This window comes from Pinus tabuliformis, chromosome 1_2 (assembly GCF_031772625.1).
Source record: "Pinus tabuliformis cultivar Carrire ecotype Pingquan chromosome 1_2, CPIR1, whole genome shotgun sequence".
Taxonomy (NCBI): domain Eukaryota; kingdom Viridiplantae; phylum Streptophyta; class Pinopsida; order Pinales; family Pinaceae; genus Pinus; species Pinus tabuliformis.
Window position 1 is genome coordinate 65,655,535 of NC_142298.1, and position 12,180 is coordinate 65,667,714.

The 12,180-nt window shown below is 35.6% G+C and overlaps 1 protein-coding gene across 1 annotated transcript; it reads left to right on the forward strand.

The window, feature by feature from the left end:
- Nucleotides 1-469: 469 nt before the first annotated feature.
- On the forward strand, nt 470-10,190 carry LOC149204439 (protein DETOXIFICATION 40-like). The gene is made up of 8 exons (XM_089397124.1): nt 470-1,239; nt 1,543-1,629; nt 1,827-1,883; nt 2,001-2,239; nt 2,496-2,504; nt 2,615-2,733; nt 8,830-8,916; nt 9,939-10,190. The coding sequence occupies exons 1-8, from the start codon at nt 470-472 to the stop codon at nt 10,188-10,190; spliced, it is 1,620 nt and encodes a 539-aa protein (XP_089253250.1).
- The last annotated feature ends 1,990 nt before the right edge of the window (nt 10,191-12,180 follow it).

Below are 12,180 nucleotides of genomic sequence, written 5' to 3' on the forward strand. Positions count from 1 at the left end.
TTTGCTCAAGTTGCATTTCTTTAGCAGTAATGATCAGGATTGGAATAAATGATTGAACATCAAAAATAAGTTTTGTGATTTGACATTAGCCGAATGCTTCGCTTATATTTCCTTCCCTTCCAACAATTGAATGATCCGAGTCGTAGGAATCTACAGCTCAATATGATTTCCATAAAGGTACAACACCTTTTTTAATTAAGCCAAAAGCATTTTCTATTATGAAATTTATACTCGTGACACTGTTCAGATTAATCGTCGCGACAGAATTTTGAACCAGTCCCTCTCCTCAGTTTAACGCCACACTCCCGTACGTTTAACACAGTCCGCGTTTCTTTGCACGGTAATGTGGAAATACTAGTTATTCATCTGTACATGCTTCCTTCGCGACTTATTCAATTTGGTCAGTTCTGTCGGGTTGGCGGGCTCTCCATCATCTTTGGCAAGTGCTATTTCAGGCAAGTGCTATTTCATGGACTATAGCATTATAAATGCACTCTTAAGAGACCTTAAGTACAGTGTTGGGAAGCGGGTTCTGACATCGGCTTTGGCTGTCAGCGATGTGCATCATTTCTCCGGTGAACGAATTCCGATTCCGTATGTATTCGCATTCGCATTCATCCACCCGCATACCATCCATACATCACTCATTTTGAATTTGGAAACCCGCCGTCCCATGTCATACCATCGCCCGCATACCATCCATACATCACTCATTTTGAATTTGGAAACCCGCCTAAATACGGACTCGCGCCTTTCTCTGCTCGGCATTTACCTGCAACGATCCACCGTCCTTCTCATGGCGACGGCCATACCTCTCACACTCATCTACGTCTTCTCCAAGTCCCTACTATTGCTCTTGCGGGAGTCGGAGGAAATAGCCACCGCGGCCGCTATATTCGTCTACGGCCTAATTCCCCAGATATACGCATATGCCGCCAATTTTCCGATCCAGAAGTTCCTGCAGGCTCAGAGCATCGTCATGCCCAGCGCCTTCATATCATTCTGCACGATATTCGTCCACCTGTTGCTCAGCTGGCTCGCCATTTACAAACTCGGCTGGGGAATCTTCGGGGCGGCGTTTGTGCTGAGTCTGTCGTGGTGGATCGTCGTCATTGCTCAGTTTGTATATATCCTAAAAACCCCAAAATGCAAGCACACATGGACAGGCTTCTCACTTCAGGCCTTCTCCGGCCTGCCGTCGTTCTTGAAGCTTTCTATCGCTTCGGCCATCATGTTATGGTAAGATTTACACTCCACCTTCCTACTTATGTTAGCATGAGTCCATTCATTGATCACATTTTTTGGTTTTCTTGAACAGGGTTGTGAATTATGTTATTTTCTAACATTTCTTGATTTTCTTGATTAGGTTTTGTGAATTATGCTATTTTCAACATTGATTTCAGCTTTTGAATTCACGGTTAAAATTTACTGGTTTTATTGATTTAGGTTCATAAATTACGCCATTGCTAGCATTTTAAATATTTTCTTGATTCCTATTTTGAGTTCACATTTCACTGACCGACTGGTTTTCTATGACATTAGTTTGGAGACCTGGTATCTCCAGATATTGGTTCTGTTGGCCGGTCTTCTGGAGAATCCAGAAATTGCATTGGACTCACTATCTATCTGGTATTCTTCCTTTTTAGTTAAATTTCTTTCTATATTTTAAAACAAAATTGCCTTTACCAAATTGGTGCAGATCAATCTACAGACACGATTCTCTTTACCGATCTTTAATAACTTTATCATTACATCATTTTCTTTCTTTACTGTTTAAAGCTTTAAATTTCCTCTCACTGTTTAAAGCTTTAAATTTTTGTGTACAGTATGACAGTATTGGGATTGTTGTTCATGATCTCAATCGGCTTCAACGCAGCAGCAAGGTCAGTGATCCATGATTCAATCTTCTCCTCTTCACATAAATTTTATGTTGAATACAGTCTTTTGGCATCTGTTAAAGATTTTTTGGGCGAATATACTTGCCATTTTGTTTTGTCCAGTGTTAGAGTAAGCAATGAGCTCGGCGCAGGAAATCCCAGAGCAGCGGCATTTTCAGTGATAGTCGTGACGACAATCTCTTTCATCATCTCGATTATTTTCGCCATTGCCATTCTCTTGCTACGCAACATCATTAGCTATGCATTTACCGAAGGGGAGGAAGTCTCGGATGCTGTGGCAGAACTTTGCCCTTTCTTGGCTGTAAAAGTTATTCTCAATGGCATACAACCCGTGCTTTCAGGTTAATTAAATTTTATTCAAATATATATATTTTTTATTAAATTTTGAGAAAATTACAAGGTTTGGCAGTTTTGGATGCTTTTATGTTTGAAATTACTCTACATAATTTAATTTATAATTGGAATTAATTAATTAATTATATATATATATATGATATAAAGATAAAAGGTTGCTTTATTATAAAACAATATAAGGGTTCGGAGTATGTTTTAAAACTTTATTTTTTTCAATATAGATTTTGTTGTTTTTACTGATAGTTATAAGTGGTTTGATTTTGATTGTATAAGGATGACAGATTAACCAGCATGTGAGGATAACAATCACTGTCTCCATTACTCATTTGACAACTTATGATAAGTGTTCTTTGTGTAATAAGGTGTAGCTGTTGGTTGCGGATGGCAAGCTCTTGTGGCTTACATTAATGTGGGTTGCTACTATATTGTTGGGATTCCTACAGGTCTTTTATTGGGTTTTAAATTTGGATTTGGAGTGAAGGTAAGTTTAATAATTATATAAATTTTAAATATTTATATTTATAATATATATATATATATATATATATATATATATATATATATATATATATATATTTTTTTTTTTAAAACTTGGTAGGGCTATATTTTCATGTTGAATATATCACACTTTGATCTAGACAAGAAATTGAACAAATGATTTCACATCAAAAAATATTAACACCTAATCCTAACTAGTAAACATTTATATTTTTCATATTAAATAAATTAATTTAAAAAAATAAAATATTAAAATTATAAATAAAAATTTAATATATATATATATATATATATATAAATTTTTTTAATTAAAAATATCTTTTATTAATCTTATTTCAATTTATTTTTACATATTTATTGTTTGATATAACAATAATGTTATTATTCATTTAAAAAATTAAATATTATAAAATAAAAAATTAAATGTTTTAAAAATTAAATAATTTTTTTATTTATTTATATTTTTTAAAATAGTTAGTTTAAGTTCTAAAGTGGTTTCAAAATGTACTTTTAAGAAGTGTAAGCATAGCAAGTCATGGCTAGTTCAATTAGCTATTAGAACCAAGATAGAAGTTAGTGAAATGAGTGAGCCATTCTTCCTCAATAAAACGCTCACTTTCAATGCCCTAATGAGAATTCTCTGCCTTGTCCCCTATTTTTTAATTTACCTCTTAGTTTAGATTTATTTTTTAATTTACCAAACACAATTTTTTTGGTATTAGATTTATATTTATGAAAAATAATAATATAGTTTTTATAATTTTAAATTTTAAATTTTATTAAGTATCATACTTAATTCAAATTTATTTACATATTTTTTTAGTAATAATGAGAATATTTGTATTTTATATTTATATTTTTGAAAATGATAATAGCAATTTCTATAAATTTTAATTTTTGAACTTTATTAAGTTAAATAATATTATAATTAATTAAATATCTATATAATATTAAAATTTATTATTATTTTTTTAGCAAAAATGACAATAATTGTATTGATTTCAAATTCTTTGCTAATTTCATAATTTTATATCAAGGTTATAATTCAAATTTGTGATATATTTCAAGGATACCTAGTATAATTTGTATCAAAATTATCCTTTGTTTAGGGACGCTAAACTGAGAGACAAAGAACATGTATTTGGATGTGAAAACATTCCAAAAGGATCCCAAAATAAAGGAAAGAATTCAAAACATCCAACTTATTTGAGAATAAAATCTTTCATTACATTGTACTTTTCGAGATCCATAGGTTTATTTGCCAGATCCATAGGTTTATTCAGATCTAGGGAATTATTTATAGTCAGACCACTTGAGCTAGTAGAATCATTCATGTCCATAACCAAGATGTTACCAACAAGATTAGTTCCTCAACCTAATGACATATTTCATCCTCCTTTTTAAATAATTCTTAACAAGGTATTCAGTGGAATTGAAACTTAAGGAACAAAGGACGGTGTTAATTAGTCATCTAACTTTTCTCCAAACTTTAGGATGCAACCTTCATTGGCACATTCATTTGCTTCTTTATTTTTCTCATGTAAAACATGGAAATAATTAATTGAAGGGATTTTTTTTGTGACCTTTATAATTTGATTTAATAGATTTTCCAATATCTTATCCCTTGGAAAGGATCCTTTTAACATGTGTTGAATAGTTAGAAGAGAGGGGACATTATTTTCTTTAGCTATAAGGAGGCCTTGTAGAAGACCATAGGCTTCTTCATGATTATTTGTCATCTTTCCTAATCCCCATAACTACTTCAATACTTTAATTCCATTGGGGCCATAGAGTACCCCTCCTCCTCTTGCCACTATTGGATTCATTTTTGAGGCATCGTCAAAGCTAAGGACAAAGCTTGAGAGATGTGCCTTCCAATCCTTGAAGGCTTCCCAAGAGAGGCAAAGTTTCCATTTTTTTGTGATAGATTTTGTAGCAGCCTTGGGGCAAAATTGATTTCCTTTGGAAGGGAGAGCTTTGAAAGCCAAACAAGTTCCAAGGGATCCAAAAGTTGAGGAGAGGATACTTTACAAGGACTTTGGACCCACAATTAGGAGCACGAATGCAAAGCTTTAATTGTTGTCAATTGAGGATGCACTTGAGTATTGTTAAAAATAAATTTGCTCCTTGCTAATCAGAATTAACAACAAATGAACTTGTGTTAGGCTTCCTAAACTGGTTAAAAAAATTGATTTTGAATGAATCGACTTGAGTATTGAAATTTTCGGGAAGAAAAGAGATATTAGAGTGAACATGGCCATATCAGTTAGTTTTTCAAATGGGTGATAATTGTAATACATACAATTTTTATATAGGAGCACTCCAAAAAAATGTGTTGGATATATTCTTCACTGTTCTTGCATAATTAGCATCGAGAAGGGCCATGGATTCCCTTTTTCTGAAGATTTTATGTGGTCAAAATCTACTTATGCACCAATAACCAACAAAAGAAATTAATCTTGGGAAGGCTATTAGCATGCCAATTTTTTTCACAACAACATGATTTTGGAGGAGAACCACGTGAGAAAAGAAAATCCCAAACTGTATACACTGAATTATCCCATCCTTGTTCGTTAGGAACATCATGACTCCAATGGGAACATCTAGCGAGAGCATTACAAAGTTTATGAGTAACATGGACCAGGTTGGGGGGTTATGAAATCAAATTTTCTGCCACACCACTTTCCTCTACCATCCTAAGAAGAAATATCGGCGAAGGAGAATTTCCAATTTGCAACAAATACATTCTTGAGTGACATCGAGTCTCTATCCTTTTCTAAAGGAGAATTGTTCATAATCCTTTCTTCACATATATTAATACTTTCTCCATTATTAGGATTCCAAAAAAAATCCCTAATTTCATAATGGGAGTTGAATTCACACTATAGATTCGAGAAGGGAGACAACCAAGTAGGAATCACACCCAAAAGGGAAGTATTTTGAGCACAACACCACCTTCCACCATTCATCTTTTAGGGAGAGAAAGCATGGACAATTTTAGCTCCAATTTCTTTATTCATGAGCACTAGATCTCTAATATTGAGCCCCTCGTGTGCTTAGATTGTTGAACAGTGGCCCATTTTACTAGATGAAACATTTTAGTGTTGGTTATACCTCCTTCCAATAGGAATTTCAAAAAAAAAATTAGCCACTAAAGAGATGATATTTTGAGGATCCAAGAGCGCATAACACTGATAGAGGGGTAGTGTTGAAAGAACAACCTTAACCAAGACTATACGATTAATAAAATTTAACGAACATGATCCCCATTGAGAAAACTTTGATTTGAATTTTGAAACTATACTCACCAAAGTCTACACATAGTGTCATTTTAGGCATATAAGGATGCCAAGATATTTAAACACTTTCCGAGTTTCCATATGTTGAAATCCTAGAACCTTGCAATCTGCATTTATTTTCTAACACTAATATTCAAAGAATAGATATGTGATTTCCTAGAGTTTATCATGCCCCTTGAGGCCTCCAAAAAATGGTCTAAGATTGACTTAAACCTTCTGGCCATAATGGTAGAATCTCCTCCCATACATAAAGTGTCATCTACAAATTGTGAAGAATTTATAATCTTAATTTCCCTTGCAAATTGAATTCCTAGAAGCCTTTCACTTCTTCTCTCAAAATCCAATCTCGAAATTAGATAATCTGCAACTATGATATATAAAAAATGGGAGATAGGGCAGCCTTGGTGGAGGCCCCTTGAAAGTTTGAAAAATCTAGAATATTTTCCATTAACGAATGGCAAGATCCAAGGAGCTTAAATGCATAGAGATATCCAGTGAATAAATTTGCTATCAAAACCAAATTTTGAGAATACCTTAAAGAGAAAGCTATGGTGCATTTTATCAAAGGAATTTACAATATCTAACTTGATACTTTCGTTTATCACCCCTTTTTTGGATGGAATGTATTGCTTCTTGAACCAAAATAATATTGTCAAAGTTTTTTCTTTAAAAGACAAATCCTATGTTTTCTGAAATAATTTTTGGAAGGAGAAGTTTGAGCCTTACAACCAAGATCTTGGAAATGACTTTGTAAGATACACTGTAGAGTAAAGTAGGCCCGAACTATACAAATGATGATGGATTAAAAGTCTCTTTCACTAAAAATAGGTTGAGAGGCCATTAAGTCTCGAAGATTTATTTTGATTGAAAGAAAAACGTATGCTCTTGATCTCCTCCTTTGTAATATCCTTTTGTAAGGAATTGTTATCTTCTTACGAAATTATTTCTAAAACATTATCCAACATAATCTCCTTTAAGTCTGCATTTGTGAGGTCCATCACGCTATAGAACTAGTGAAAATGATAAATTTCCTCATCTTGGATTAGTCCAAAATCATTGATTTTGTTCCCTCTCATTGTGATCTCTTTGATTTTGTTCTTCAAAGTTCAATTTTGAGCTCAATTATGAAAGACTTTAGAATTTATATTTCCTTCCTGAAGCGAGAAGTCACAATATTTGAGCCTCCAAAATTCCTCATCTTCTTTCAAAGCAGAGTGAGAGGCTTCAAATTTTTTATTTTCTTTCATAATAATTTCTTGAGTAATTAATCCATGCTCCATAACTCTTTGAAGAGATTCCAGATTAATTTGTAGTTGGGTAATCAAAGCTTGCCTAATTTCCTTTTGTCTTTTAGCCCATGTCTTTATTGCCTCTTTGAAATTTTAACTTTTTTTCTCACAAATGTGAATTGGGATTCTTGTAATCCATTGCCTCCAAACTTGTTTGATCAAATCATAGAAACCCTTTGATCCAATCCAAATCAGGAATAACTTGAAGGGGAGAGGACCATAATTACCTTTGTCCTATATTTCTAACAAGATAGGTAAGTTGCATCATGGGAGAATTTTGAAAGAGAACAATAAGTCTTTCTCCAAGAAGGAATCAATAATAAAGAAATGATCAAGACAAGCAACAATGTGACCAAGGATTGATTGCTTATTGCTCAAAGTGAACTTATTTAAATAATTTATATCAAGGAGATTTAGCTTCCTATTTAAATCTTCCATATTTTCTTGGATCTAATCTTTGAATTTATCTCTTCCTTATTTTTGTTTGCTAAGTTGTGTGAGTCCTAAGATGATTGCATGCTTAACCTTTGGCTTGAGAAACCACGATCTAGGGGCATCTAATCTGTCAAAATCAATCGAGGATCACATCCAGCTTGGGCTACACTAGCCCTTAACATGATTGGATTTTTTCCCATTGAGTTTCAAACCAATGACCTTCACATCACAAAGATCTCTAATAGTACACACCATCATTGTCTATTCTATGCCCCATGGGCTTATCTCCTTTTTTTGCCAAGAATAAAAGGGTCATATTAAAGTCGCTCCTAAATATATTGTGTTAGCCAAAACCCAGACTCCCAAATCCATAAGGGATGAACAACACATGATCATTTTCGTGAAATGAATAGGCATATATACGGAAACTGGGCATATACGGAAGATGTGCGCATATACGGAAACTGGACATATACAGAAGATGTGCGCATATACGGAAACTGGGCATATACGGAAAATGTGCGCATATACGGAAACTGGGCATATACGGAAGATGTGTGCATATACGAAAACTGGGCATATACGGAAGGTGTGTGCATATACGGAAACTGGGCATATACGGAAGATGTGCGCATATACGGAAACTGGGCATATACGGAAGATGTGTGCATATACGAAAACTGGGCATATACGGAAGATGTGTGCATATACGGAAACTGGGCATATACGGAAGATGTGTGCATATACGGAAGATGTGCGCATATACGGAAACTGGGCATATACGGAAGATGTGGGCATATACGGAAGATGTGTGCATATACGGAAACTGGGCATATACAGAAGATGTGCGCATATATGGAAACTGGGCATATACGGAAGATGTGCGCATATACGGAAACTGGGCATATACGGAAGATGTGTGCATATACGGAAATTGGGCATATATGGAAGATGTGCGCATGTGGGTATTTAGGCATGCTGGGGCGACGCATTAAGTTGACCACTTGCAAGTGCCCAATATTTCTGTATTCCTCCGATCTCATGCGCTTATGGCAGAAAAATCCAGCCGGTGGGCAATGGGAGCTTTTGACTCTACACAGCTTACAGTTTTCATCATATAAGGTGGCAGCGGCCCACCACGAGGTATAGCTACTTCATTCGATGAAAACTGTAAGCCGTGTGGAGTGAAAAAATCCCATTGCCCACCAGCGGGGATTTTCTTGTCATAACCGCAAGAAAACAAAGGAAGGCACCCCATTAAAATTATTGCCAGAGAAGACACATAACAAAAATACTTGACTTTTGTAAACCATAGATTTATCTTCTGCACTACCATGCTTAATACCCAATGGCGCAATCGCAATATATTTTTCTTGAATAACCAGCATTCTGGTTTCCGTGTTATAACTTGCCAGCATAGACCGACTCCTTGAGGAGTAGAAGACTGGGCTGTTGTCTGCGCCGGAACGAAGTGATCGTCCGGATAATTTGCAGTTGATCATTGCCTTACAGTCGTAGGGATATAAATGACATCATGTTCCTGATTATAGACGGTTGAAACTAGTTTATGAAACACCCATTTACCTATTCAAAAAGATCACCAAGGGTTGGTAAAATCACTGTACTCAGCTCCTAATCATTTTTTTCCAAAACATTAGATTATAAAAATTATGAAACGACTATTGTTTATTCAAAAATTGCGTTGAGGGTTGTGATTATAAAATTTTCAAAACATTAAATTATAAAAATTATGAAACTACTATTTGTTTATTCAAAAATTGTGTTGAGGGTTGTGATTATAAAATCACTATGTTCAACGCTTTATAATTTAAATTATGAAATGGCTATTTGTTTATTCAAAAATTGCATTAAGATTCTAAAATCAATGTTGTCAATTCCTTATCATTTCTTTCCAAAACATTAAATTATAAAAATTATGAAACGACTATTTGTTTATTTAGAATTTGCATTGAGGGCTGTGATTATAAAATCACTATGTTCAGCTCTTTATCATTTCTCTTCAAAACTTTAGTTTATGGTACATCTAATTTAGAGTACTGTTTACATGATTTTTTTCCAAGACTGAGTTTTTCCAAGAATGGAGGATCCTTTAGTGCATAGCCAAAGTTGGTAGAATAACCAAACACGACAATTGACATATACAGAGGGAGACAACCAATCACATATCACCAAGCGGTCTCCATTGGACACATCGACCCACAGATCGACCCCAAGGGAGGTATGGAGGTCATGAAAATGAAAGTGTCAAGAGAAAGGGCATTGGGATACGTCAGCACCAACAGGCAACAATGATGGCCAATGGGGAGCGTTTCGGGCGGTCCCCATGGGACATGTCAACTCGGAAGGCAAACCCCGATGAGTTTGTTAACATGCACAAGAGGGAAGTGCGTGGATAAGGAAGATGTGCGCATATACGGAAACTGGGCATATACGGAAGATGTGTGCATATACGGAAACTGGGCATATACAGAAGATGTGCGCATATACGGAAACTGGGCATATACGGAAACTGGGCATATACGGAAGATGTGTGCATATACGAAAACTGAGCATATACAGAAGATGTGCGCATATACGGAAACTGGGCATATACGGAAGATGTGCGCATATACGGAAACTGGGCATATACGGAAGATGTGCACATATACGGAAACTGGGCATATACGGAAGATGTGGGCATATACGGAAACTGGGCATATACGGAAGATGTGGGCATATACGGAAACTGGGCATATACGGAAGATGTGTGCATATACGAAAACTGAGCATATACAGAAGATGTGCGCATATACGGAAACTGGGCATATACGGAAGATGTGCGCATATACGGAAACTGGGCATATACGGAAGATGTGCACATATACGGAAACTGGGCATATACGGAAGATGTGGGCATATACGGAAACTGGGCATATACGGAAGATGTGGGCATATACGGAAACTGGGCATATACGGAAGATGTGTGCATATACGGAAGATGTGGGCATATACGGAAACTGGGCATATACGGAAGATGTGTGCATATACGGAAACTGGGCATATACGGAAGATGTGCGCATATACGGAAACTGGGCATATACGGAAGATGTGCGCATATACGGAAGATGTGTGCATATACGGAAACTGGGCGTATACGGAAGATGTGTGCATATACGGAAACTGGGCGTATACGGAAACTGGGCATATACGGAAGATGTGCGCATATACGGAAACTGGGCATATACGAAAGATGTGTGCATATACGGAAACTGGGCATATACGGAAGATGTGAGCATATACGGAAACTGGGCATATACGGAAGATGTGCGTATATATGGAAACTGGGCATATACGGAAGATGTGCGCATATACGGAAGATGTGCGCATATACGGAAACTGGGCATATACGAAAGATGTGCGCACTTCCCTCTTGTGCATGTTAACAAACTCATCGGGGTTTGCCTTCCGAGTTGACATGTCCCATGGGGACCGCCCGAAACGCTCCCCATTGGCCATCATTGTTGCCTGTTGGTGCTGACGTATCCCAATGCCCTTTCTCTTGACACTTTCATTTTCATGACCTCCATACCTCCCTTGGGGTCGATCTGTGGGTCGATGTGTCCAATGGAGACCGCTTGGTGATATGTGATTGGTTGTCTCCCTCCGTATATGTCAATTGTCGTGTTTGGTTATTCTACCAACTTTGGCTATGCGCTAAAGGATCCTCCATTCTTGGAAAAACTCAGTCTTGGAAAAAAATCATGTAAACAGTACTCTAAATTAGATGTACCATAAACTAAAGTTTTGAAGAGAAATGATAAAGAGCTGAACATAGTGATTTTATAATCACAGCCCTCAACGCAAATTCTAAATAAACAAATAGTCGTTTCATAATTTTTATATTTTAATGTTTTGGAAAGAAATGATAAGGAATTGACAACATTGATTTTAGAATCTTAATGCAATTTTTGAATAAACAAATAGCCATTTCATAATTTAAATTATAAAGCGCTGAACATAGTGATTTTATAATCACAACCCTCAACGCAATTTTTGAATAAACAAATAGTAGTTTCATAATTTTTATAATTTAATGTTTTGGAAATTTTATAATCACAACCCTCAACATAATTTTTGAATAAACAATAGTCGTTTCATAATTTTTATAATCTAATGTTTTGGGAAAAAATGATTAGGAGCTGAGTACAGTGATTTTACCAACCCTTGGTGATCTTTTTGAATAGGTAAATGGGTGTTTCATAAACTAGTTTCAACCATCTATAATCAGGAACATGATGTCATTTATATCCCTACGACTGTAAGGCAATGATCAGAAATCAACTGCAAATTATCCGGACGATCACTTCGTTCCGGCGCAGACAACAACCCAGTCTTCTACTCCTCAAG